Source organism: Propithecus coquereli, unplaced genomic scaffold, assembly GCF_000956105.1.
Source record: "Propithecus coquereli isolate 6110/MARCELLA unplaced genomic scaffold, Pcoq_1.0 Scaffold203, whole genome shotgun sequence".
Lineage (NCBI taxonomy): Eukaryota > Metazoa > Chordata > Mammalia > Primates > Indriidae > Propithecus > Propithecus coquereli.
Genome location: NW_012145301.1, coordinates 2,025,473 through 2,052,712, shown reverse-complemented (window position 1 = coordinate 2,052,712; position 27,240 = coordinate 2,025,473). Strand labels below are relative to the sequence as shown.

At 39.4% G+C, this 27,240-nt stretch overlaps 2 protein-coding genes across 2 annotated transcripts in view; both read right to left on the bottom strand.

The window, feature by feature from the left end:
• Positions 1 to 3,820: 3,820 nt before the first annotated feature.
• Positions 3,821 to 21,903, bottom strand: LOC105810090 (cytochrome P450 4V2). Its single transcript, XM_012643997.1, has 11 exons — positions 21,395 to 21,903; positions 18,368 to 18,480; positions 16,902 to 16,987; positions 15,875 to 16,065; positions 15,401 to 15,470; positions 13,900 to 14,026; positions 11,051 to 11,236; positions 8,009 to 8,111; positions 5,608 to 5,742; positions 5,335 to 5,514; positions 3,821 to 4,143 (listed from the first exon to the last, which is right to left on the bottom strand). Exons 1-11 carry the CDS (start codon positions 21,606 to 21,608, stop codon positions 3,971 to 3,973), a joined length of 1,578 nt encoding a protein of 525 aa, XP_012499451.1. The 5' UTR covers positions 21,609 to 21,903; the 3' UTR covers positions 3,821 to 3,970.
• Positions 21,904 to 21,906: 3 nt separating this feature from the next.
• The window catches only part of FAM149A (family with sequence similarity 149, member A), a gene marked incomplete at its 5' end in the record, with an annotated part of 50,843 nt that continues 45,509 nt past the window's right edge, over positions 21,907 to 27,240 (bottom strand). Inside the window, one exon of the mRNA XM_012643991.1 lies at positions 21,907 to 22,059. Coding sequence (XP_012499445.1) covers positions 21,907 to 22,059 — 153 coding nt within the window. The remainder of the gene's footprint in view (positions 22,060 to 27,240) is intronic.

Sequence of the window (27,240 nt, the reverse complement as noted above, 5' to 3'; positions counted from 1 at the left end):
GCCAGAAAGGAGGCAAAGCCCATAAGCAGTAAAAAAAAAAAAAAAAAAGTTAACCTCTTTCCCACCCCTGTGGGAAACACTCCTGTGCCTACACATTTTTTACCATTGGGCTAAAACATATATTTCAAAACTGTATATGGAATTTGAAAGTAAACTTAAAACATTCTAGAAATAAGACAATCATGTCTAAAGACTGTGATTACTTTTCTTCCTGATAAGATCTGTATTGTCTATATGTCCCTTGTTGAAGAAAAGAAGTTATCACAAGATTTTTGTATAGGAATCTCAGTTTTATTTTAGTACAGGCTTTATTTCTATGAAACATAAGTTGACCAGTATCAGGAAAGACAGGGATCAGTAAATGTAGACCCCAACAAAAAGAAAGTAATAGGTAAAAAAGAGAGATAATGATGGGAAGGAGAAAGAAAGTGCCAAAAATATATCTCCTAGGATCAAAAGAACAGGATAATCAGCTAAAGGCTGGAATTAATTCAGAAATTGAATTTGGCCCAAAGAAATAACCATTTGGTGAATTTCTGGACAAGAAACTGAAGAGGAAATGAAACCAGTCCATTGTTAGTAATTACAGATGAGAGATCTGTCCCTAAAATTTGGAACACAGCAAGCCAGAAGGAAAACCAGAATGAATCTGGTTTAATTAGAGAAGGAGAAAAATGATAATTAGTGTGTGGAGTCATGAAGTTGGGGACAAGAAACTAGACCTACGTGTTAGGCTAAATCTAGCTGTATTGTAAAATGACGCCCTGTAACTTTAATTTTCCTTCTATCTAGAACAGAAAATAGCATTTTCTCAAATGCTATTGCATTTAAATGGCTAGTAGATATATGTGCTGATAATTCAGTCTAGGGGAGAGTTATTGACCAGCACAAAGAAAATAGATCATGTCCAAAGAATGAGGGCTCTTTCTTCATTCTGCCCTGAGAAACACCAAGTCGCTTTTGGTTATAACTGAAAGACAATCAACTCAAGCAAAATGGCTATATACTGGCTCTTGGGTTCCAAAGTAAGGTGGCCAACTAAGGGCAGACATGCAGCTGAGCCTCAGCCCCATCTGGAAGAGGGGGCTCAGACCCCTCCAGGATTCTGTTTCTTCTGTCTGCTTCTCTACTCATCCCCTTCATTTCACCTCCTAGCAGCTGCTGCAGAGGTTCATCTGCTGATTGAGCTTGAGCCTCACAGTCTGACGTTTCCATCAAAGGAGATTAACCATGTCTCTTCTTCATTTCCAGCTGGGAAAACCCAAAGGGTGAACTCTGATTTGACCCCATTTGTGTCAATCAGCTAAGTTGAGAAAGTGAGATCTCCTAAGAACATGGCAGCTCCAATTAGAACCACGTATGTACAGTGTGTATATGATGGAGAAGCAAAAGAATGAGAACAGAAGAAAATGGGGGAATTTATCATAGGATAATTACAAAAGTAAAAAGGATGATGTTCCTAGCACAAGGGGGTTTCTAGGCAGACTAAAAAATTTTCAATGTTTCTATCAGACATCTCATTAGATGCTAGAAAGAAAGACGTTTTGATCTTCTACATACATTCCAGGATAAAAATTGATCTTTTCGTGACCAGCACAAAGAGAAGACCTACGTCTCTTAATTGTGAGAGAGGTCAGTTGGTCCAGAAATCGACATTCTTCAGTTGTCTGTGACAATAAATAGAGCACCAACTCAACAGTCCATCACCTGGAGAGGTTTCTAGACTCTCAATCTGTGGGACCCAGTGATGCTTGTGCATTTTGCTGATTCCTGGGTACCCCTAAGAGATTTCGCTCTCCGCTATCAGCTGAGTAAAATGCTCTGGTGATTCTACTTCTCCTCTAGTGTATTCTTCAGAGTCAGGGAAATTCACAATCAGTCTATGTCAATGGCACAGGAACAATTTTGCTAAAAAATCTGAGTGTCACTGGTGACATAAATTCAAAAGTGCTATTATTTCATTGCCCATTATGAATCAACCACCTACTGATATATTTTTTAAAGTTATCTACGTTTCAAACTGACATAAATCCTGAGAATAAAATGTAGCACCCACATCTAACGTGTAATTTGTTTTTCTTGAGATACCCCTTTCAAGCAGGAGCAAGACAAATAATGGGAACACAGATATTTGATCATCTTATTTTAAAAAAATTAGCATCTGCATTTCAGTATTGCAGAACATGACATGACAATTTTTTAATTCCTACTCCGACACAATTTAAATGAATTACCAATTAAAATATGACTAACAAATTATTCTGGGACCAAATGAAGATCTTAGGCCAAATGGTAACATTAAGTAATGTTTCACTTTAAATTTATGTCTCATATAAGGTCACAAAAAATAAAAAAGTCAAGTGTAAAATGTAAGTGCAAAAAATTGAGATATAATATCAGTTTCCACAAATACAACTTCAATTATGTAAAATCACCTGAGAAAGAGATCTACATGTATCCATTTTCTAGATAACAAGATTAACCATTTGATGGGAATCTTTTCCAGCATACAACCCTTCCTTGACTTTTTCTTATCAGTTTAGGGACTGGGTTGTATGCACTGAGGCTCTTTGGGATGGTTAAGTAGGTACAATTGCTGCTCCCACCCTAAGTGTCCCAGGCTGTAGTGTTTGCCAAATGGCTTTGGTTTTGTAACCTCTTCCTTTGATATTGATGAAAGAATACATATTCTACCCTCTTGACTTGTTGCTTCTACCTGCTATTACCTTGGGAAAATTGAAAAAAAAAATCTTGTTTAAATTATTAAAAGAAGTTTCTAAACATCACTGAGGGAGTAGAGGTATTGTCTATTGAATTAAAATTCAGGGAGTGTGTGTCAGTTATCAGCTTGATATAAGACGTATGTTCTGGAGGAATGAATTAACTAAAGGTCTCACCCAAAAGTAAGTGAGATATCACTGGGTTACTGAATACAGATGAGTGGCTTCTTTTTTCCTTTAACGATGGAAGTATTCTAGAAGAAATATGCCTAAATCAGAGGCAGAAGACCTCTATTCTAAGGACACATCTAGTCATAGACCTGAGTTCCACAAAGTAATAGCATATTGTGGTAGAAAGTATATTAGAATGAGAGCGGAGAGATTTAGAGTATAGATATCTATCTATTTTCAGCCCTGTCACCAACTAGTAACATGACTTTGGGCAGAAACTTACCTTGTTCTTGGTTCCATTCCCTTATAGAGCATAACTAGGTAAGTTCAAAGGTCCTTCTAGCCCCCAAAGCCAATGATCAAACCCTATAAGGCACTTGAGAGATTGGGGGAATCTCTTCCAATAAAATGTGATATACAAAAATAATTGTGATTCTACAAAGAATGAAATGAAGGCTATAAGCAAACAGTCAAGAGGGAAAGTGCAACAGAACCTATGAGTCAACTTGTGGATGTTCTGCTCCGGGTGATAAAATCTGAGAAGTACTATAATATTCTTCTCATGACTGATACCACCGATACAATCTAAAAAACTTAACACCCTTAATTCAAATTATTTAATTACTCACCATTTTCAAATTATATGACCTTTTATGTATGTGTGTGTGTGTATGTATATATATATATATATATATATATATATATATATATATTCCTGAGTCAACAAGAATGCCTTTAAAAAATTCTGGAACTTCAATCAGATTATATCCTTTGGGTCTATAAATTGAAGTTGAATTGGCCTGTAGCTCCCTCTGTTGAGAGACTTGTTATATGTTGATTTGGGTACTAACTCAGTTAATTCTACCTACTTTTGGGACCAAGACCAGGTGTAACGTCTATGATGGTGATCAAAATATAAAAACTCTCTGTTTGGTAGATTTGACCCCAAGATCAGTGGAGACAAGAAAAAATTAGGCACAGGGATTTAAGAATATTGATCTTGATCTACAAATTATAAATGCCAAGTAACTCTTAAGGCAAGATCTTTTTCATGGTAAAGGCACAATCCAACAACATAGTTAGGATTCATCTGCATTTCTCCTCTTCAACTTGATCCAGATGCCATTACGTGGACGAAGAATCAGTTGTCCTGCCAGACCAAGATCTTCTCTTTTCTGGTTTGATTCTACCCAAAAGTGCCGCAGGATGCAGGAAAGAATGGTCTTTTCTTCCATTATGGCAAACTTTTGACCTTCAAGTTAAAGTAAATATCATCACTTTAATTATACATTTACTGCAAATGTGAGAAATAAGAGGCGTTATTACATTACATAGGTAGTAAGCAACTTTGTATTCTCACAGTAGGCTATAGGAGAATCAGAATTATTGGGATACTTGTTAAAAATGAAGATTCTTGTGTGCCCCTCCCAGCTTCCACCCAGTGCATCTGAGCTAGGGTGGGCCAGGGAATCTGCATTTTAGCCATATCCCAGATCAATCCTGGGCTCTTTCAAGCTGCAGAATCATTACTCTAGATTGCTTCTTATCAGGTCTTTCATTTAATTTGCTATAAAGTCACCAAATAAGCTTCAGATTCATCTATTTAAATCTGGCCTCATTTTGCCAATGTCTGCATTTACATATTAATCATTGATAAAATGCTAGAGATACTAAAGCCAAAATTGTTTATAATGCATGGTGATGTGCATTCGGCTTGCTTAAGTACTTCTGGCCATATGTGTTTTGTTTGTGAAAAATGCAATTCTTAAAAGTAATAAACACAAAAATTAGGTTAAACATAACTATTTATACTAATAAGTTTTCTACCATAATAAATTATATTCTACTTTAATCCAAAATCTACAACATTTTAAAACTCTACCATGAAACCGACAATGCTTTATATTATGGGCTGAATTGTGTCTCTCCATCTTCCATCACCAAATTCCTGTGTTGAAGCCCTGACCCTCAGTCTCTCAGAATGTGACTGTATTTGGAGATAGGGCCTCTAAAGAGATCATTAAGTCATGGTGGGGGGCACTAATACAATCCAACTGTAGAGAAGATTAGAACAGAAACATACAGAGGAAAGATCAAATGCAGATACAAGGAGAAGATGTCTATCTACAAGCCAAGGACAGAGTCCTCGGGAGAAATCAACCCTGCTGACACCTTGATCTTGGACTTCTGGCCAACAGAAAATCAACTGTCGTTTGAGCCTCTCAGTCTGTGTTGCTTTGCTATGGCAGCCCTGGAAAACTAATATACTTCTAACAGTAATATTTTACAACTATAATGCACAGTAAAGTGGAGCAAAGAGGAAACTCATTTTTTTTTAAGGTTGCTGCAATGGACAATGTCACACACATCTCAAAGAAATTATGGTGAGAAACCCACTACCTTGGGGGCCTGAACGGTCAAACCAGTTCAGATGGATACAAACCTATACAGTTCCTGGGCCCTGCAGAGAAGGGCACATAGCAGTACGGATGGCGTCCTTGCGCATTCTCAGGAAAGAAGCGTTCTGGCTGGAATTCTTCAGGATCGGGGAAGTATTTTGGATCTCTATGCAATGCATAGGGAATGATGACGGCTTCAGTGCCTTTTGGAACTCTGTAACCCGCTGTCAAGAAGTACTCAATATGTCATGAGACTGGAATGAGACAGACATCAAAAAACTTCCCTCTCCCTAGTATTTTAGTTATAGAATATTTACCCACTACACAGTCTTCATTAACGGTACGGGCAAATAAAGGAACAGAAGGAAAAAGGCGAAGGGTCTCTTTAATAACACATTCCAGATATTTCAGTTTCTTCAGGTCTTCTGCGGTGGTAGGACGATCAGACTTCCCTGATTAAAGAAAGAATATAGGATGACAATGAAAGAACTATCCGGGCAGTAGAGACATCAAAGAAGAAAATCTAATGTTATGATAATCAAAAACAATGAGATAATATGCTAAGTAAAAGAAACCAGACACAAAAGGTCATATACGGTATGATTCCATTTATAGGAAGTACTTGGAATAGGCAAATCCACAGGGACAGGAAGTAAACTAGTGGCTACCAGCCCTCAGGGAAGGGGGAATGAAAATCATCTGCTTCATGGTCCAGAGTTTCCTTTTGGGATGCTGGAAATGTTTTTGGATTGGATAGAGGTAGTAGTTGCACAACATTGTGAATGTACAAATGTTACTGCATTGTACGCTTTAAAGCAGTCAATTTTATGTTATGTGGCATTTAACTCAACTTAAAAATCTAACAAAAGGAATTGATACTTGCAACTCACTACCAAAAAATTAGTTGCTCAAAAATTTCAAAACTAATATTGAGAGGGGAAGAAGTGGGGCACAATGAGCAGGAACCACGAGGAGCAGCGGGACAAAGGTTCTAGCAATAATGATTGTGTCACTCATTAAGGAGGATCAAAAAGCATTTGTGAAACCAGAAATGCACCAGAAATTGTGGAGGATACGAAAAATGTGAACCTACTCCAAAAGAGCTTGTAAGCTTTTAGAAGATCAAATTTATCCACCTGAGGTAATCTTAGAGAAATTAAAATTGATATGGAAAAAATAAAATGACTACAGAAACGAAGCCTGAAAGTTTAGATTGTCTCCATTCTACAAAATCAAGTCTAACCTCTTGATATGAACAATCTGAACTCAAAGCTGCTTTTCCAACCTCATCTCTCAGCGGATGAGAGATGAATTCTTGCTGTCTCTCCCTGTTCACTATTGCCCTCCAAAGCAGAAATTCTCCACTTTAGCACCATTGTTTATCTGGTTCCTCTCTTTCTAGAATCACTTCTCCCTCCAACTTTTTTTTGTTTATTTTTCCTTCCCCATTTTTTTTCTCTATAAAACTGCATCAGATACCACATCATTGCTTGGCTAACCCAACTTTTTTCCTTTTCACCTTCCCGTTATGGGGCACCATGTGCCATGCAATTTTAAAAAGGATAAAGTTGATGGTAGCCCCTTTCTGGTACGCTGATAATGGTTCCCAAAAAAATACCAGGTCCCAATCCCTGGAACCTATAAATATTACCTTATTTGGAAAAAAGGGGTCTTTGCAGAATTTATTAAATTAAGGATCTTACAGTAGGGAAATCATCCAGATGGGCCCTGAATGCCATCCCAAGTATCTTTGTAAGAGAAAGGCAGACAGATACACACACACACACGAGAGAATGCATTCAAACACAGGGGTTTCAGGGATGCGCCTACAAGCTAAGGAATGCTGGCAGCCACCAGAAACTCAAGAGGGAAGGAATGGATTTTTCCAGAAGGAACGCAGCTCTGCCAACATGTTGATTTAGGCTCAGTGGTGCTGATTGTGAACTTCTGGTGTCCAGAACCGTGAGAGGATATGTTTCTGTTGCTTTAAACCTCCCAATTGGTGGAATTAGTTACAGAAGCTTCAGGAAACTAATATATCCTTCACTCCCAGACCCCCTCTCTTCTTGCTTTGATGATGAACATGCTGCCTGGAACACCAGTAAAGAAAACAAAAGCCAAGATAGTAGAGATGATAGAGAGAAAAAAACAGCGCGACTGGGACCCTGGGACATCCTTACTGACATCAGCCTAGGACTCCTTACCTCCAGGTTGCTTGAGCTATAATGGAAATTTATCTCCTATCAGTACAGCCCATCTTTTCCCTCCTTCGTGGTCAGAGGCAGTTCTGTATGAAACAGCTTTCCTTCGCGCCTCTAAACAGCTTCACCTGCTCCTCGGTGCTCCCAAATAGCATCTTCTTCACATCACTCAAGTGTACAGCCCATAACCCAACATTTTATGTACGTGTCTGTTCCACCCATGAAGCAGGTGGACTCTTGAGGACAGTAACATTGTTCTGGGCATCCCCAGTATCTGGGCCAGGGCAGCCCACGCCAGGCGAGTGGCAAATGCCCGCATGTGAATGGATGAGGCTTCCAAAGGCCATAGGCACTGGAAAGGACGCTGTATGGGAGCAAAGGATGCCACATGGGAGCCTTCCTGCTCGTGGCACTGTCTTTAGGTCAGGTCGGACTGCAATGCCTTCCTGAGCAAGAATGACACCTGCCTCAGTGGGCTTGGCACCCGCAATATAAGTAGTGAAGGGGCCAAACATACCAAACACTTCATCCAACTCTCGGTCCACTTTTTTCTGGACTTCTGGATTAGAACCCAGTAGGTATAAGGACCAGTTTATTGCAGCTGCAGTTGTGTCATGGCCCTACAAAGGGAAGGAAAACGATAGCTTAAAAAGCAGAGTTATAGCGAGCAGATGAGGCGTGACTATAGTAACTCTACTTTGAACTATCGGTGACATTTGACAGCTGTGACGAGATTGCAGAACATAACAAATGAATTCTGTATGGCATCTTCCCTCTGTGAGAAACCAGCAGAACAGTCCCTGAAAAGTAGAGGTTTGTGCTTGGAGATGACATTTCAATGCCACAGTGTGTGGCACGCCTGGCGGGAAGTGGCTGGGCGGTGCTAGTAAAGGGGCATTCCGAGGGAACGAGCTGAGCTAGACCTTTCTGAAGGGAGAAAAAAGTCAGGCTTTCATGAACTACCTTGTCAGAGGTGTACTTCTCTGCCTCCCCCATTTGAAAGGTGGGCTTTCCCGCTGACGGCAGACACTAGAGGGTATACATGTGGTTCTCAGAAACATCCTCTGCATCAAGAGGTTGATAAATAGCCTCATTTAATACTTGCTGAGTTTTAGGCAAAATACTAAGTGCTTTGAAGAAACCGACTCAATTAATCTTCACAAAAACTCATCACAGTTTTACATTTTAGATTAAAAACGGAGGCAATAAAGAGGTTAAATAACTTCCCCTGCACCAGACAGCTGAGTAGGAGGCAGAGGCAGGAACTGAACCCCCAGAGTGTCTGATGACGAAGATGACAAAGCAGAGCCCACACTATTCCCCTCTGCCATTCCCCTCCACAACCGTGAGTGGCCTGCGCTGGAGAGACCACCTCTGACACCGATGTCAACGTCCTGGACAACCTTGTTCTCTGCTCAGTCAATGTTTTAGGCGTCAGCCCCCTTATCTTCTATCCTCATCTCACTAGCACATTTCCATACGTAAAAATAGTGAGTTATTCAGCAGAAAAAATGTATCTAGACAATCGATAATAATATAATCCCTCTTCGAGCAAGACTTTTAGGACAAAAAGAGAAAAAATAAATTATCTCCTCTATAGAAGATCTGACCTTTCCATTTTCCTATGTGGCACAAGAACTTGTTTTGTAAAACAGCTCCTAAATTGAACTGCTTGAGGCTTATTCTGAAATTTAAAAATATATATAGTCTATAAATCTCTGATATGGGTACCTCATTGCATTTTCTTAAGCTTGCAGTTACGACACTACTCAGAACTCCAGACAGGGTCCCGCCCATCTTGCTCCGTTGTCTCCTGAGTCACATGAGGATGCACTCTTGCTAAACGGTTTTAATAGCTTTTCTTGAACTTGTCAGTGGAAGCCAATGTGTAAGAGAAGAAGTCTGCTGAATTTCCTATTTCATTTTGTCTGCTATCTGCAGCAGGCAGGATGAAGCAAATATCAACCACAGAGTTTATGGTAACACACTGGGGTGAGAACCTTAATAACCAATGGCTGGACCCTGGGGCTTGAAAGGCTCAGTTAATAGCCTGCATCCACCTTATGGACGAGATCACTATATTATTGTTATACATGGTCTGCCTCCCATTCAATGCAAAGAAAAGAATTAGAATTTTAAAGAATGTTAGACCTAGAATAAAGAGATCATTAGTCCGATTGTTTTCATGAGAGTAAGAAGTTACTGGTGGGAGAAGGATGTGTGTGTGCACGCAGGTGCACATCTGTGTACACATTTGTACGGTTGTGAGTGTGTATATGTGTATGTGCATGTGTGTCTGTGTGTATATGAGCATGTGTGCGTGTACATGGGCAGGGTGGTGATGCGATGTCCACTTCAACACTAAACAGTAATAGCCAACATCTGCTGCGTGCTGCTTATGTGCCCAGCACGATTCTTGGTACACTTTAACAAAACTAATCATAACTATTCCATGAGAACTGTGCTATTAACATAAGAATACTGAGGCCCAGAAAGGCTAGGTGAGGTGTCTGAGGTCACACTTCTAATACACGTTAGAGCTGAGATTCAGTCCCAGAGCCCACACTTCACACCTCTCTATTTTTCAGCTCATTTAGTCATCTCTTTGTTTTTGCTTAAGATTTCTTTTCAGTAAAATGCTCTGCTTCAAAACACAGTCTAAAACCACTAATCCAGAAAACCATCAGTCCAGTCTGTCTCTCTCTTTCACACATGGGGAAATTGTGACGGAGATCTGGAATGACTGGAACCATGTCACGTGGCTAATCAGCACAGAGCCAGAGCTAGAACCCGGGTCTGCAGACCCTTAACGTGGCTTTCTTCTACCGTGCCTTAGAGCCGCCCTCTGCAGGGAAGCATGCGGGAGCCCAGCTGACACGTGTTTAGTGTGCATTGGAAACTCAGATGCCTGTTTCGCTTTGCTTGGAGGAGATTCCACATGGGGCTTTTAAAAACCATTCTTTTTCCTTATTTTGCAATTCACATATAGAGAGATTCAATCTTTGTAATATTTAATATAATATTTAGGTTACCTTTGTAAAAAGCACTTCATATATATATTTTTAATTTGAACACCAGAAATCCCTTTATACCCATGAACTGGTTAACTCTCTTGGGGGGCTCTTACTATCCTCTTTAGCTGGAGCAGCTCATAGCACTGGCTAAGTGCTCACTTGCTAGAACTTCAAGAAGGAGGTGATGAGGAAGTGGATTTGTAGGTCTGGGAGGCCGAAAGGAAGCATGAAGCAATACAGAGAACTGAGAGCAATTTCTGGCTGTTCTTCTGCTTGGGAAAAGTCTGATGAATCTGTTTTCTTGAGGAAAAAAATGTGTCCATTGTTGTACACACTACTAGTCAAAGTTGTTTATCTGAAGAAGGAACTGGTATTTAATCAGTTTCTTAAATTTTACAATTTCTAATTAAAATATAATGAATCTTCCCTAAGTTATATTCGACTACTTTAAAATTTGATTAAATTTTTAAATAATTCTGAAGATCCTAAATATCCCTGGAATTTGTTTAATGACATCTGAAAACAACATAACAATGACATAATACCTCAAACATGAAGGTGTCGACTTCTTCCCGGATAGCTTCATGACTTAGCTTGTTTCCTTCCTCATCACTCACACTTAAAAGCAAGTCAAGAAAAGCCCTGCGTTTATTTCTGGAGGGGGCAGAGCCCTTGTCATCACCTTTACCTTCTTCATCTGTCTTTATTTCATTGGCCCGTTCAGCGATGACCTGTATGATTTAAAAGACAGTCACATGCTTTGGTTTGGATTTTAATATAGCCTACTAACATACTTTCATATGAAAATATGCTACTTCTTTAACTTATTTTTTCTAAACCTTTCCATTTCAACAACGTAGGCTCTTGTGAAAATACGTGAAAGCCTCCTGTTACTATTTAGGGTATTATTTGGTGAAACTTTAAAAAACAAATTTAATGTCAGACAAATTCATAATTTTTTAAGGGCTATTTTTTGTAGTCTTTCCAACAAGGGAATAGAATCATGGTCTCCTGAAAAGTACTTTAGAGATTCGAATGGGCTAATGAGAAAAAGTTTAAATGGTAGAGAGAATGCAGTCATCATATAATGGACTAATTATAGATCACTCTTAATACATATTGTATTGGAGAAAAGAAACAGCAGTTGATTAGTCCCTTCGCCCTCTATGGTTGCCAATCCTTCTGCCAAGCAAAGGGGGCCGCCTTGCAAAAATACCCAGAGAATACCCACTCCCACAGTTTCCCCAGTAACAGTTAAAGATTGATCCCATGAATTCTCTCACTAACAGGCACCCTGCAGGAGTTTTGTTTTGCACAACTTCTGGAAAGAGCTGAATGGACGGAAAAGAGATACAAATCTCTCTCTTTCAAAATTGTTTTTTTGAGAATGTGCTTTTACAGAGTTCCTGAGAAAACAGCCAGAGAACGAACTGCAGCCTCAGCCATATCTCGAGGACAGAGTCACATCTCCTCTGATAATCCCTTTTCCAAGGAAGGGCAGGAAACCAAGTCTTGGACTTTGACATCCTTGCAGTTTTTGTTATCTACCTGCTGCTGCTTTTGTTATCAACTGACAGCTATCACTATTTTTTTCTCTTTGTCCCCTTAAAATCAGCAAGCCACCTGGCCTCACTACTGGCCTCTCCCTTCTTTTTCTTTGGGAGGCCACGCCATCTCCCTGCTCTCTTTCTTCCCCTTCTCTTTCCTCTCTCGCTCTCTCTCTCTCTCTCTTCTAAGAAGATAAAATCAACTTTTTTACTTTTATATATTAATCTCTGCATGAGAAATCTTTCTCTACCCACGCCATGGGCACCTACTGCGCTTTCCACCCTAACACCTAGAGTCCTCTTTCCTCAGACGCCAGCCTGCGTGGCTGGGTCCCTCCCTCCTTTCAGGTCTCTGCTCATTGTCACACTATGAAGGAGAGACCCTCCCTCATCACTCATACCCCCATCCCTAGCACTTGCTAGCTTCTAGCTCTACTTTATTTTTCTCCATTTCACTTACCACCCGACATTATATTATACTTATTATTTTATATTATGCTTGTCATTATTCTAATTATTGTTTTAGTATCTTTCTCTTCCAACTCAAATGCTGCAGATTTGTTTCTGTTCTTTGATATATTTCCAACCTCTAGAACACTGCTTGGCATTTTAAGAATGCCCATTAGATGTTTCTTGAATAAATAAAATAAGGAAAGCCCATAAACTTAATTTGGTTATACATTTCAATTTTCTTTTCCTATCAGGCAATTGACCAAACCTACTGCTAAGAGGCTTGAATGAATAGATTCTAAGCTCTTTGAGGGCAAAATACCATGTCTCTTCTTTTATTCCTGGTGAAACTCCTAGCACCTAGAGCTCAGTATGCAACTTTCAATATTTATTAAATGAATAATATTTTCCATCCAATCCGGAAGTCATTAATTATGGGTATTGATTTTAATGCATAAGATGTAAGGAAAATATAATTCTAAAATACAGCCTGCTGGCTATTCTCTTACAAACAGAGGATTACTCTATCTTCCACTGTGGTCAGCTCAAGCCAACATCCCATTCTTCTAACATCTACTGACTAAATAATCATTTGATCTGTTGGTTGTAGGGTGTACCTCCCCATAAGGAATTAATGCCAAAATTTACAGCAAAGAAAGACTATATTTAAATAGGCACTTCTTAAAGTACATTTAAATTATAATTTGATGTGTATTTCAATTATATCTTGCTTTCTCATAAACACATATTTAACACAAAGATTGACATCCTACATTTAAAACAACATCACTATCTCCTGGTTATTTTTGAAATGGAAATAAAATAGCAATATCTAGTTAATTTTAATCTTTTCTAAGTTAAGACATTGCCATAAATGCCCTTTGCTTTTGAAAACTACTGTCTAATCCAAACATTTTCCAGAAGACTCTTAAACACAGAGCCTTTGTCTTTATTCTTTTAACATAGCACCCTACTTGTCAATAAGTGCTCATAGCTCACATCACATCTTGCAATTATTTGTTTTCAGATAACCTCCCCTACTAGAATAACCTCCTTTCAGGCAGGGAACACACAAACATGTCTTACTATATTTCCAACATTTGGTATAGTGTTTGGCACTTAGCTAGTGCTTACTTAATATTTATTAAATACATCATTTAAATATAACCATGCTGACCACTTTTTTCCCATTATTATTCAATTCAACTTTTATCTCCTGAGACACAGGCTCCACGGTCCTATATTGGGTATGTTAACGAACCATAAAAATCATGGACTTACCAAAAGTTCTGGAAATGAACAGTGGTGGTGGTTGCATGATGTTGTGAATGTACTTAATGCCACCAAACTGTATACTTAGAATGGTTCCCACAATTAAAAAAATATCAAGGACTTACATTGTTGGTAAAAGTATGTAGGATAGTAAGGCCCTTCTTGTGTTCCCATCCTTCCTTAAACATAAGGTACCAAGAATCAAGCCAAAACCAGGGCATCTTCATTCTTCGGAATATCAAATCACTCATCCTACAAATAGGATAAACATACATCAACTGTAAAATCAGAAATGTGTATTATTTCTTGAGCACCTATTTGGTACCTGGCCTTGATGAAGGTAATTGTGGAAATGATGGTGATTAGTCTTAGAGGCTGTTAAGAGCTCCATGATTTATGCTCAAAAATGCAGGCATGGGCTCTTATACAACCAGAAAAGCTTAAAAAATAATGGATTCTTTAGAGGAGTGAAGAATTCTTTATAAAACATCCTAACTAGCTATCTGGTCTCCTGTCTCTATTTCTCCAGGGAGAAGTTCCAACTCCCCAAGACCATCTGGGGCTTTGGTACCAAAAATTAAGATGAAATCTGTTTCTTTTTAAGGTCCACTCATTTGTTTGATCACTCCTCTGGAGTGACAGTAAACAACTGGCTGCCTTCTTCTAGAAGAAAGTGTTTACTAAATACCATCTGGCTGTCCCGAGCACCTCCCTCTCATTCCCAGTGGTAGAGCAGAAAGATTTTGACAGGATCTCCTCCTTCGGGACCAGCTTAGGTGCCAGTACTTCAGAAAGGCCTATCCTGGCCACTCATTCTGTAAAACATTTCTGTTTTCCTCTCTAATATCAACTTGAGCTTTCCCTTCTAAGCAATGATTATGATTCATAAGGTTATATTTCTTTGTCCAATGCCTGTCTCCCATGCTATTCTCTTTTGTGTACTACTATAGAACCAGTCAGTACCTTGTGCAATGATTGGAAGATTATAGACGCTCAATAAATAGTTGTTAAAATGAAGTGAGCTGAGCAGTGGACTTAAATAGGATCCAGCAAATCAAGTGCTGGCTCTGCCTCTTACTAACTGAATAATTGTAAGCAATTTTAAAGTAAATTGATTGTTTCAATTACAAAATCATTGCCTACTCAGTGCAGAAAATATGGCAAATGAGAATAAATCACAACAGAAACAAAACACAAGAAAGAGAAGCATATACACAAAACAATGGTAACTACTGCTAACATTTTGGTATAGTAGCTTCTAGTTTTTTCTTTCTATGAATAATTTTTTAATACTGTAATGGTTATCATACTACAAAAGCATTTATATCTTTTATGTGTATAAGCATCACTTAGCATCATAATGTAAGCATCATTATGCACATTATAATGTAATCTCAATATATTAGAAAATAATCGTTTTAAATTACCACATAATCTGGATTTGCTGTAATTTTCATAACCATTCCCCTGCCACATAAATACACACTTAAACAATGAGGTGAACTTTTAGCATCACATTTCAATTTGAAACAATAAAAAAGATAAAACAGACAGAAATTATTAGCAATGATTTTTTAAGCCTGAATCAATAATAATTTTAAAAATAATTGAAAGGACTCCATTTACCTGTAAACTGCACGGACATACTCAGAGTCATCATTACTTTGAGCACCAATATTCTTCCCCATAGCCGTTTCTATAAAACACGGTGAGAAGCAAACATTCAATCCATGCATGTAGCTTGTGTTTATTTTCCAGCGGCAGAAACTAAAGAAGATGTAAATCCTGTTTTGTTTTTATATATTTTAGAATTGTTCTTTCTACCTTTCCTCTCTTCTCTCATTTCTTCTGCTTCTTCTACCACCTGTTCCTGTTCTTTCTTCTCTGTCCCCTTCCTGGGAAGTCGGCTCTGTGACTGCTCCGCTCAGAGCCCTTGGAGTGGCTGCTGCTTCTTGGGAGGCTAATGTAGCAGCAGAACCACCTGGAAGAACCCACTGTTCTTTCTAATCCCCTTGTCTCCCTCCCTAACGGAATGTGATTTTTCACTTGGGCCATTTTATCTTTACAACATAAATGCAGAAACAAATCAATGAGACTTACCACAGATTATATCTAAGGCACAAAGAGTGATGTAATAAAAGCAGTTAAATGCTTCTTGGTTAACATGTTTTTCAAGTTTATTAACCAATATATTTGCTTGTTCATTCATGATATCTAAGAAATCTTCCAGAATAGTAAAATGGAAAGTGGGTGTTAACATTTTTCTCCTGGAGCGCCATTTGTTTCCAGTACTAGAAATATAATACACAGTTACCAAAAAAAAGAGAAGTAACATCCAAAACAAATAAAGTATAAATCTAGCCAAATCAATAAAATTCTCTTGAAATAGCTTAACAGCTTAATCTACAGAGTCTCAAATGCTTTGGACAGAATTACAAAGAGAGATTATATATATTTATATACATATAAATTCATGTATAGACAAAATACAAATATTTTTGGCATTGTTCTTTAATATTCATATTTAATATTTAAAATAGCATTCATAAAATTGAAAATTTTAAGAATTTGTCTCAATTTTTAAGTTCTGTTTTTGTAAAAATAGGAATTATTTTCTCTTCCCTATCAATCCCTTCCTCCTCGCGTGATCCACACACTGTATGATTTTACCTTGCCCCCTACTGTGCTTGATTTCTCCAAAGTCCCTCCCGGGCTCCTGCCTTCCTCTTGCTGAGTCCTGTCTCAGAGGCTGGCGTCCTATTTCTGGATGCCAGCTCAAGGACTGCAGTCACTGTGCTTTTTGATGAGATTTTCCTGCTCCACACATTCCTTTGCTTTATCCCTTTTATATCAGGACCTTGTAATTATTCTTGGAACACTGGACACAGACACTATTGAATTACACAGCTAGAGATTCACCCACACCTGGATTACATACACTTGGACTCTTGTCTGGCAAAGGCCCATTGTTAGCTAGATCTATTTTTCCAGCCTTGCTCTTCCTTCCTGAGAGCACAGTCTCGCTACAGAAAAACAAAAACAAACTACCTTGTGTCAATTTCTGAAACAAGTTACACATAGGAGAACCGTTTCTATAAGACAGCTTTACAAATTTACACAGACATACCTTGTAAGAAGTCCTAGGCCAAGCCATGGTTCTAGGAACTTGTACATAGAGGATTTGTCAATTTGCTTTGAACTAGTTAAAAGTACCTTAGGAAGAGAAAAAAATATTTGAGAGCTATATAGACATCAAAACAATTTCAATTATAGGAACACCTGGCTAGAACACAGCTACTTTTTAAGGCATCGTTTCATAACCTTTATTTTCTCTCTGATTCATTTTCATTCCTGTGCCTCAAAGAAATTCAGTTAGAGTTTTGAAAATGTAACTGTCTTGGGGACTAAATAGAGTTGAGGAAAAGAAAAATGTCCAAGATGGTTCCTGCCACGAACTAGGAACCAGGTGGACTCATTCAACGAGGGTGAAGGGAAGAGAAGAAGGAGCAGGCGAACCTGGGGGATGAGCAGGAATCGCGAGCGTGTTTTCAGGTATGTTGACTTTGAAGTATTCAAGTTGTTGTGGTCTGAAAGAGGGGTGAAGTTCAGGGTAAGGCTTGAGCTAGAGACACCTATGTGACTGTCACCAGTATATAGGTGACATTGGAAGCTATGCACGTAATTGGATCGCAAGCATTAGAGTGAAGTAGGAGAGGGATGAGTGTCTAGGACTGAGCCCAGAGTCTTGCCAAGCTTCTTGCTTGAGTCCCCTGCTCTGGAGAGATCTCTACCTGCATACATCAAACCCACCTGTACTAGGTCAACTGTGGCTGAAATGCTATGCAGCGTCCCCTCACTGTCTTCTCTGAACCAGCATTCTGGAGGGTGGTACAAGAGAAACTCCAACATTTTTGCCACAACAAGAAAGACATGTCCCAGAATTCTCACCTAGGAAATTCTCTTTTTAATTTCGTTCCATGAAGAGAAGCTCTGCTTATCCCGTTTTTACCTCCTGACCCAAATCCTTTTCTCATCACACCACAAGATAATTTTCCCAGTGTCACAGCTATAAGTTAAAGATCTAAAAACTTTTTGAGGACTAATTTCAACAGCATGGATTAATCATATCTACCCTATAAATATCAGATTAGCATTCTCCTTTAAATTTGGAGTCATAAATTTATCATCAATGTAAGACCCTAAACACCTTGAAGGAAACATCCATTTTATTAGTCTTATATTTCTAGGGTCTTAAAACAGTGTCTGGTAGATAATAAGTGCTCACCTTATGGAATAATCTATTTACGGTTCTAAAAAACTATATCCTTCTGTAGACTTTCCAAAAATGGAAAACAAATATATTGGGACCTGAAAGCAAATGTGCACTTATATCTGGAGGAGGTTAGGCTTCCAGGATTCAGACTACATCTGGAAAGCATTACATGGCACCTATATAGCCTAAAGTATTTCATGGAGTGCTGTTTGCACTGAATTAAATGACATATAAGGACACATTTATTGTATTTGCTCTGATGAGGTTCTCTCATTATCAAATATACAGTGTAATATTACTCATATTTAGCACATACTCACCTCTACATTTTCCGCATTATAAAGGACCACCATCGGCACTGGCCCAACCCAGAGCTTCAGCAGTGGCATATGGCGGAATTCTTCTGTGAACTGAATTATCTGTTGAAAAAATTCTGGGAGAAAAATATTAAAATTCAATCAAGACAAGAATTTGTGAATGTATTGTATAGATGTTCATTTCCTCATTTTGATAAAGATACCAATTATGTAATGTGTTACCATTATAGGAAGCTGGATAGAGGGCATATACAGTATGGAACTCTCCATGCTATTATTGCAACTTTTCTGTAGGTCTAAAATTATTTCAAAATAGTATTTGCCCCAGCAAATAAATAAAACATAATGAACGTTAGCTATATGGAATAATTATTATTAGGTTTTGATGTACCAAAATGTGCACTCTTTTTCTAATCATTGCCCAATATCTCAGAACTAGCAAATGGTGTATCAAGATGGAAGAACGTCTCTCAGATAAAACAGCTGTCGAAATTGGTATGAAAAGGGCTGGGTCAGATTGCCAGTATCAAAAAATCTTGCTTCATGCTAATATTATATATTGCCTGCCTTGGTCTGGTCTGAAAGAGGGGACAGGGAGGTCTGAATGGATGGTTTGAAGGTATCACCAAGAGCTGGGAGAAGCTGGGGAAGGCACCACTGTGCGTCTGCTGGAAAACACGAGATTGGGGTTTAGAGGACAGTTGGAAGCAAACCGCACTACTCAAGGTAAGATCACTAAGGCTAGAATTTGGACATTAGAGAATGAAAGGCATAGTCCTTTGTATTTAAAAGACAGGATTATTGAGAATAAGGACTACATCTTATTCTGATATCTCCAACTTTGCTGAGCTCAGTACTAAACACAAAGCAGGACTTCTATAAATGCCTGATTGATAATTAAAGAACTTATTCTAATCAAGTGATCTAGAAACTTTGCATGCATTAATCTTTTAAATAACTGTGTAATATAGTTACTTTTACAAGTAAAGAGGGAAAAAACTCTCTAACTTAGAGAGTTTTAAACAACTTCTCAAACAACTTGGTTACAAAGCTGGCAATTGAGCCACGGTTTTCCTGATGCCAAAATCCAGCATTTGTCGATGGAATAAAAAGTCCCTTTGTAAAAGACAGAATATTGTCATTCTCTTCACTCAGAAAGTAACTCCAAGGAGAATTACTTTAAAAAAGTCCAGGCTGGGCGCAGTGGCTCATGCCTGTAATCCTAGCACTCTGGGAGGCCGAGGCGGGTGGATCCCTTGAGTTCAGGAGTTTGAGACCAGCCTGAGCAAGAGCGGGAACCCGTCTCTGCTAAAAACAGAAAGAAATTAGTTGGACAACTAAAAATATATGGAAAAAATTAGCCGGGTATGGTGGCGCATGCCTGTAGCCCCAGCTACTCGGGAGGCTGAGGCAGGAGGATCGCTTGAGCCCAGGAGTTTGAGGTCGCTGTGAGCTAGGCTGACGCCACGGCACTCTAGCCCGGGCAACAAAGCAAGACTGTCTCAAAAAAAAAAAAAGTCTGATCAGCTCACAATTTGTTTTGAAACAAGTCTTATTCACCAGAGATTTTAATTCTTAGAATCCCCAAAAGAATACGATGAGACTTCTTAAGTATATCACTTTTGAAGGGTAAGGGGGCGGTGAAACCTACACAATTATTTTTAATATCATAAGGCTTTAGATGGCTAGCTCTGCTTTTAGTATTAACCAATATGATTTTTACCAATGTGATTCTCATATCTAACTGTTGGATTACTTGTAATATTTGTTGATATGTGGTTGGTAAAAAGTTTACTTGGATTTTTTTTTTCTCCCAGAAAATAGTTTCAATATTTTTGCAAACATTCTCCATGAGGCCTCAACTTATTCCTATGAAGTTGACGTGACAGTGTTATTTTTATCTGGGCAAACAGAGATGGAAATGAAATAATCCTTCACACTTTGGAGTTAATGCTCAGCCTGTAAAATGATTATTAACAATCCCAGGAGGAACTGGGTTCTGAACTGGGCCTTTTTTTTTTTTTTTTTGAGACAGTCTCATTCTGTCACCCAGGGTAGAGTGCAGTGGCATCACCATAGCTAACTGCAACCACAGACTCCTGGGCTCAAGCGATCCTCCTGCCTCAGCCACCCAGGGTGCTAGGACTACAGGCGTGATCCACCACGCCAGGCCAGGGCTCATTTTAAAATATGTCATGTTGGGCAAATCTTTTCAGTTCTGGGTATCTCAACTTACACACCTACGAAAATAAAGTGCTAAGATCTAATTCACGCTCCCTAACTGGGGACTGCAAATACCACGTACTTTTGAGAGCTTTCAAATGTAAAGTGATCTTTTTTCTCATCAACAAAACATAAGTCTATCTCTTTTTAAAAGATGATTTCAATAAAAAATGCACTCTTTGATAAATAAGGCTTTTGAAATTTGCCATATAAATTTACCTGAAGGCCTTGCTATCATAGTTTATTACCTGTTATTATGCAATCTCCTTAAAAAGGTTAAAATAGGAAGTTCAAGAAGGAACAAAAGTAATGGTCTATTCTTGTGATGTTGGGGCGGGCAGCCTCAAATGACTCTCTAATCTCTTATTTTCCAAAGTGAGAGAAAGAGGAGGGCAGCACTAAGTTTTAAGGTATTTGCCAGTTTTAAAGTATTTGCTGTGTTCCCAGAGAGTTTAAATTCTTCAGGCTTCACAAGCCAAGACAGTAGAAAAGGCAGACGGGGTTTTGAGAGCTGAGCAGCTAAGAGGTGGGGAAAGAAGAGAAAAAGCAGAGAGCAGGAGTGTGGAAATACTGCATTCTGTGCCATGCACCAAGCAAATGTCCTTTACGGGATTGGGGCTACAAGTAATGTCGGCAGGTGTCAAAGGAAAAAGTGGGTTCAACTGGGAATCCATTCTCTACCTAATGACGATTCTTCTCTCCCGCAACAGCCAGCGCCAGGGCTACTGGGGTTCCAGACAAACGGGCGGGGGGCGGTGCGGACCACGTGTGTGGCCCCAGGAGGGGCGGGGCGGGCCCAGTCCCTACCTTGCCCGTCGTGCTTCATCATCAGCGCGTGTCCCACCAAGGGGTAGGCGGGGGCGACCGTGGGGATGGGCCTCATCTGCTGCCATTTCCGCGCGTAGCTCGCCACCATCCGCAGGAGGCTCAGGACGAGGGTGGCGCCGGCCAGAGAGACGGTGCTCGCCGCGCCCCAGAGCAGCAGCTTCTGCCCGACGATCCCCAGCCAGAGCCCCACCATGTCGGCGGCGGCTCGCTGCGCTCGGCCGGCCGGGTCCGGGCCGGGTTCGGTCCGCGCGTCGGCAACGGGGGTGGGGAGAGGCGGCGCCGGCCGCTCCCTTCTTCCTCCGCCCGCGCCCTCGGGACCCGGTCCGCTGGGCTGGGCGCGCCGCGGCGGCCGCCGGTGAGCGGAGAGCCTGCGCCGTGCACGCGCCTCGGCCGCCCGCACGCCGAAAGCGAAACCCGGAAAACTGCGTCTGGGCCCTGCAGGGGTTCTGAGTGCACGCGAGGGCGTCAGAGTGGGATGGGGGGAAGGGTCGTTACGTTTCGGGCACCTTCAGGATGGAGAGCACATTGGAACTGGTCACTTCGACGTCCTCGGGCGCCCTGGGGCCACCCACTCTTGGGTTATGGGAGCCCACTGCTGGGGGGGTGGGAGTTGGAGCAGAGCGGGGTGGGGGTGGCGAATTTGGCTGAAATGAAGAGGCTTGGTTTGACATTCGGCTTTGCAGCTCTAACCGCGCACTTCTTGCTCGAGCCGCGGCGCTGCGGCACTCGGCCGGGACTGGCTGCCCGCCGGGAGGTGGGTCGTCCTGCCTCCTGCATCAGGGTACTTTAGAACAGCTGGCGACTTTGACCCCGGGTGGCCTCAGGGACACAATCTTAAACCACCTGTTCAGTTTGTGCCAGCTGACGGAGACACTGGAGAGCTAAGTGAGGTTGTTATGATCCAGATATTTTTTCCAAAATATCTTCCAGACCAAGGAAAGCCAGAGACTAAGAGAACAAGAAGGGTCGGATAGGAGAGGACAGCGGAGGGTTTCAGAAAGGGTGGGGCTGTGGCTGCTGGAGAGGAGGGTTTGACGAGCAGACTGCGGTTGCGGAGCGTGCGGGAGGAAAGGGGAGGCCAGAGAGAAGGATGCTTGAATTCTGACCGCGACTGTGTTCCCCGACGACCAGTTTGTCTCCCCCAGGCAGAAGTGCCCCAATCCTGCCTCTGATTCCTTTTTCTACACTTGATGCTTCCTGCAAAGGCTAGGAGTGTTCCTCTCCTAACCGCCAAGTGCCAAGGAAGATGAAATAGGAAGAACGCCCTGGGGCCCTATTTTGCTCAATTAGATTAGTTGCTGGCAGCTACTGTATAGGTTGCCCACAGCCCCTGCAGGGCCGCGTTGATGCAGAGAAAAACATGCCCCGAGGTTTTGCCCCAGTTGAATTTTTTTTTCTAAGTCATGCATATGTGCTGACATGGAAAGAGGTTTATGAAATATTAAGTGGAAACAAACAAAAAAAGAAACAAAACAAGTTGCACAACAGATGTGATGCCATCTTTGGAACACAGGGTTTCCCGTTAGCGACACTAATGTCTGAAAAGAAAATCCTGATCAACTCTATGGAATGGAGAAGGGGAACGTACAGTTTTTATTTTACTTACTTCTATATTGTATAATCACTTTAAGACTTTTTTAAAATAAATGTATTTATTTAATATTTTTAAGTATGTCTCATGGGCTTTAGTTTCCTCCTCTATAAAGGGTTGAGGCTGAACTATGAAATCAATTACAGCTATAAAAGTACAAGATTTGTCTTTATCAGACTCTGCTAATCTCTGTGGACAAAACAAGGACTATAACCTACCACGTCTCCCCTCAAGAACTGAAGGAGGAGGATTGCTGTAGGCAGCACAAGTAACAGCTGGGGCAAAGAAAGAGGCCAGAGCAGGGAAGGGTAGAATAAATTAAAGTCTTGTCCCTTTATTCTTTTAGTCATCTTTCCCTTGCCCTCCTTGTTACCAAATTGCCTTGGCATATGGAAATTTCAGACTAAACCAGTCAGATAGCTGGGAGTAGAAGAAATCCACGACAATGCCCTTCTTACAGGACAGTCTCAGGATAACAAAGAACACACCGTTGCACCTTAGAATGTTCACCATGAAACTTAGTGGTGCTTTTTGTAGCAAATGACTGCATTGCCAATGTGATGGCAATCTACCTACAACATTTGTAACCCCTGCAGATTTTCAGTTTCGTGGAGCTATTCTCACTGAGTAGGAAAGCATCTCCTTTCCTGTCCAAAGACAGCTTCCATAACAAAAGATACCCTTCCCCCTTGGAAGATCTTTCTTTGGTCAAGATCTTTGTTTGGTACTCTCTCACACTTGAAATCAGTGCTTTTGAAAGTTAAATTCATGGGCAAGAATATGTTACAATACTTTTATTTCCTAAATTTTCTGTCATTTGGAATGATTCCCAATATAAAAAAGATATTTAATTTAGATTATAAAAATAAATTCCTGGCTGGGTAGAGAAGTACATTATCTGCATATACATCAAATTATAAACTTTGACATCAAGTTTTGAATCACAGATGCCAATATTAAATGATGTGCATAATACTTAAATGTGCAGTTTTATGGACAAACATCACCACTTCCATGTAACCACCACCCAGATTATACAGTAGAACATGGAATCATGTAGTATGTACTCTCTTTCATCTGGCGTCTTAAACTCAACATTGTATCTGTGAGATGAACCTGTATTGCTGTGTGTAGTAGTTTCCCTTATTTTTCACAGCTGTATATTATTTCATTGTTTGAATATATCAAAATTTATTGTTGACTTTACTGCCAAAAGATGCTTCAGTTGCTTCCTTTTTTTCCACGTTATTAATAATTTTGTATGATCACTCTTGTGGATGTCTTTTAATACACATGTACATATTTCTACTGAATATATGCCCAGGAGTGAAATTGCTAGGTCATATGGTATACATATATTTAGCCTTAGTAATTACTGTCAGTTTTCCAAAGTTGTACCAATTTACGTACTCATCAGCAGTCTGTGATAGTTCCAACTGCTCCAGATACTTGCCAACTTTTGGTATTGTCTCTTTTTTTTTTTTGGTAAAGCCATTCAGTTAGGTCTTGTGGTAGTATCACACTGAGACTTGAATATGCATTTTCCTAATGATTTATGATGTTGAACAGCTTTTCAAAAGATTATTGGAAATTTTGAAAAGTGTCTGTTAAATCATTTGCCCATGTTTAGCAGTGATTTTTAGGAGTTCTATGTGTATATATGTATGTAATTAATAATAATTGTTATATAATAAATTATATATATATATAAATACATGTCCTTTGCCAGATATATAGTGTGAAATTTCTTCTTCTCTGTAGTTTGCCTTACCACTCTCTTAATGTTTTCATAATCGATTTTGTGCTGCTATAACAGAATACCACAGACTGAATAATTTATAAACAAGTTTATTTAGCTTACAGTCCTAGTGGCTGGGAAGTACAAAATTGAAGGGCTGCAGCTGGTGAGGGCCTTCAGCTGCGTCAACCCATGGCAGAAGGTGGAAGGGCACAAGAGCAACTGTGAGAGAAGCAAGAGGAAGGGTCTAGACTCATCCTCTGACCAGGAACCCACGCCCATGATAACGGCATTAATCCATTGGAGGGCAAAGCCCTTATGACCTAATCACCTCTTTAGGGTCCCAACTGGACACTGTGGCGTTGGGGATTAAGTTTCCAACACATGAACTTTGGGGGACACATTCAAACCATAGCAGATGTCTTTGAATAAATAGAACGCTTTTAAATTTTAGTCAAGTCAAATTTATTGGTCCTTTTTGTTATCGTTTATGTTTTCTGGGTCTTGTTTAGAAAATCTTTGCCTGCCACAAGGCAGAAAAGATAATCTCTTATGTTAATTTCTAGGATTTTATCGTTTTACCTTTCATATTTAGATTCAAGAATCATCTGTAAAGTATTTGTGTGTGTGTGGTAGTGAGGTAGACTTCAATGTCCATTTTTATAAAAATATGAATATCCAGTTGATTCGAAAGTTATTTAAGGCCATCCTTTAATCAATGCATTGCAATGGCATCATGTCACAAATCAGGTGGCTGGACACATACCTATGGTCTATTCTGTCTATTGCTCTGTTTGTCCTTCCCTGTGCCAATAGCAGACGCTATTTTGATTTAATGTAATTGTATAAGTCTAGATATTTCTTGGCGTCAGTTATCGAACTTGTTTTCCAAATTTGTCAAAATTGTCTTGCTAATTTGAGCTCTTTGTATTTCCATATAAATTTTAGAATAATATTAATGCACACACAAACACATACACACACACACAAATTCCCTGATGGGATTTTGATTCTGACTGAATTAAATATAAAAATCATTACACATTGTATGCTTGCATCAAAATATCACATGTACCCCATAAATATGTACAACTATTATGTATCCATAAAAACTAAACGTTAAAAAAATCAATTTGGAGAGAATTGACATCTTTATAATACCTGTACTAAGTCTTTCAATCCATGAACATCATATGATGTTATCACTTTGTCTATTTGGATTTTCTTTCATTTCTCCAAGAAATGTTTAGTAGCTTTCTTTGAGGATGTCTTACCCATTGTAATGGCTAATTTTATATGTCATCTTGGTTATGGGGCCCAGTTGTTTGGTCAAACACCACTCTAGATGTTGCTGTATTTTTTAGATATCATTAACATTTAAATCAGTAGATTTAGAGTAAAGTGGATTGCCCTCCATAATGTGGGTGGGCCTTGTCCACCCAGTTGAAGGCCCCAAGAATAGAGGTTTCCTGAGAAAGAAATCATATGGCTTCAAGACTGCAACCCAGAAAACCTACCAGAGTTTCCAGCCTACCTGTCTTGTCTTGTGGATTTCAGACTCAATGCTGTAACATCAGTTCTCACCTGAATTTCCAGGTTGCTCTACAGATTGCAGACTTGCTAGCCCACTTTCTCCTTAAAAGAAATCTCTTTTTCTATTTCCCCCTCCTTCTCCATATGTGTGTATGTGTGTATGTGTATCCCCTATTAATTCTGTTTCTCTGGAGAACTCTAATATAACCATTTCATTAAATTTATTTCTAGGTATTTGATTTTTTTGAGGTTATTATGAATTGTATTTTTATAAATTTTATTCTCTAATTGTTAGTATAGAGAAATGCAATTGACTCTTTATATCGACCTTGTTTTCAATGATGTCAATAAAATCACATAGTATTTTTTAAGTATATTTGTAGATTATTTTGAAATTTCTATATACACCATCATGATTTCTATGAAAAATGAATTTTTTCCTTTTTTCTCCATTCTTAACACCCTTTAATAATATAATCTTGTCCTGTTGGGCTGGCAAGTATATCCTGTATAATGATGAATAACATTGGTGGTAGCTGACACTTTTTGTATTGTTTCTGACTTTAGGAGGTAGAGTTCAAATTAAAATTTGAACTAAAGTCAGAATAAAATAACCATTAAGTATGAAGTCTGCTATAGGTTTTTCTCTCTAATTACCCGTTATCAGATGACAGTTGTTCTCTTATCTTCCCAGTTTACTAGGAATTTTTTTATGAATGGGTATTTTTTCAAAGATTTTTTTGTCCATCTACTGAGATAATTATATGGTCATTTCCTTTACATCATTTGTTGCATTGGTTAATTTTCACATAGTAGACCACACTTGCATTTCTGAAATAAATTTAATTTGGATGGTATGTGTTATCCATTTCATATATCAATGATTCAGTTTGCTACTGTCTTGCTTGGGAGTTTATCGTTTATGTTCAGGGATGACGGTGATCTATAGTTTATTTACTTTTT

Excerpts from the sequence above, each read along its gene's own strand:
- LOC105810090 (XM_012643997.1), bottom strand. The coding sequence starts at position 21,608 with ATGGTGGGGCTCTGGCTGGGGATCGTCGGGCAGAAGCTGCTGCTCTGG. Across the intron at positions 15,471-15,874 it reads TGCCTTAGATATAATCTGTG|AAACGGCTATGGGGAAGAAT; the intron begins GTAAGTCTCATT and ends CGTGTTTTATAG. Across the intron at positions 5,515-5,607 it reads TAATGAAGACTGTGTAGTGG|CGGGTTACAGAGTTCCAAAA; the intron begins GTAAATATTCTA and ends ACTTCTTGACAG.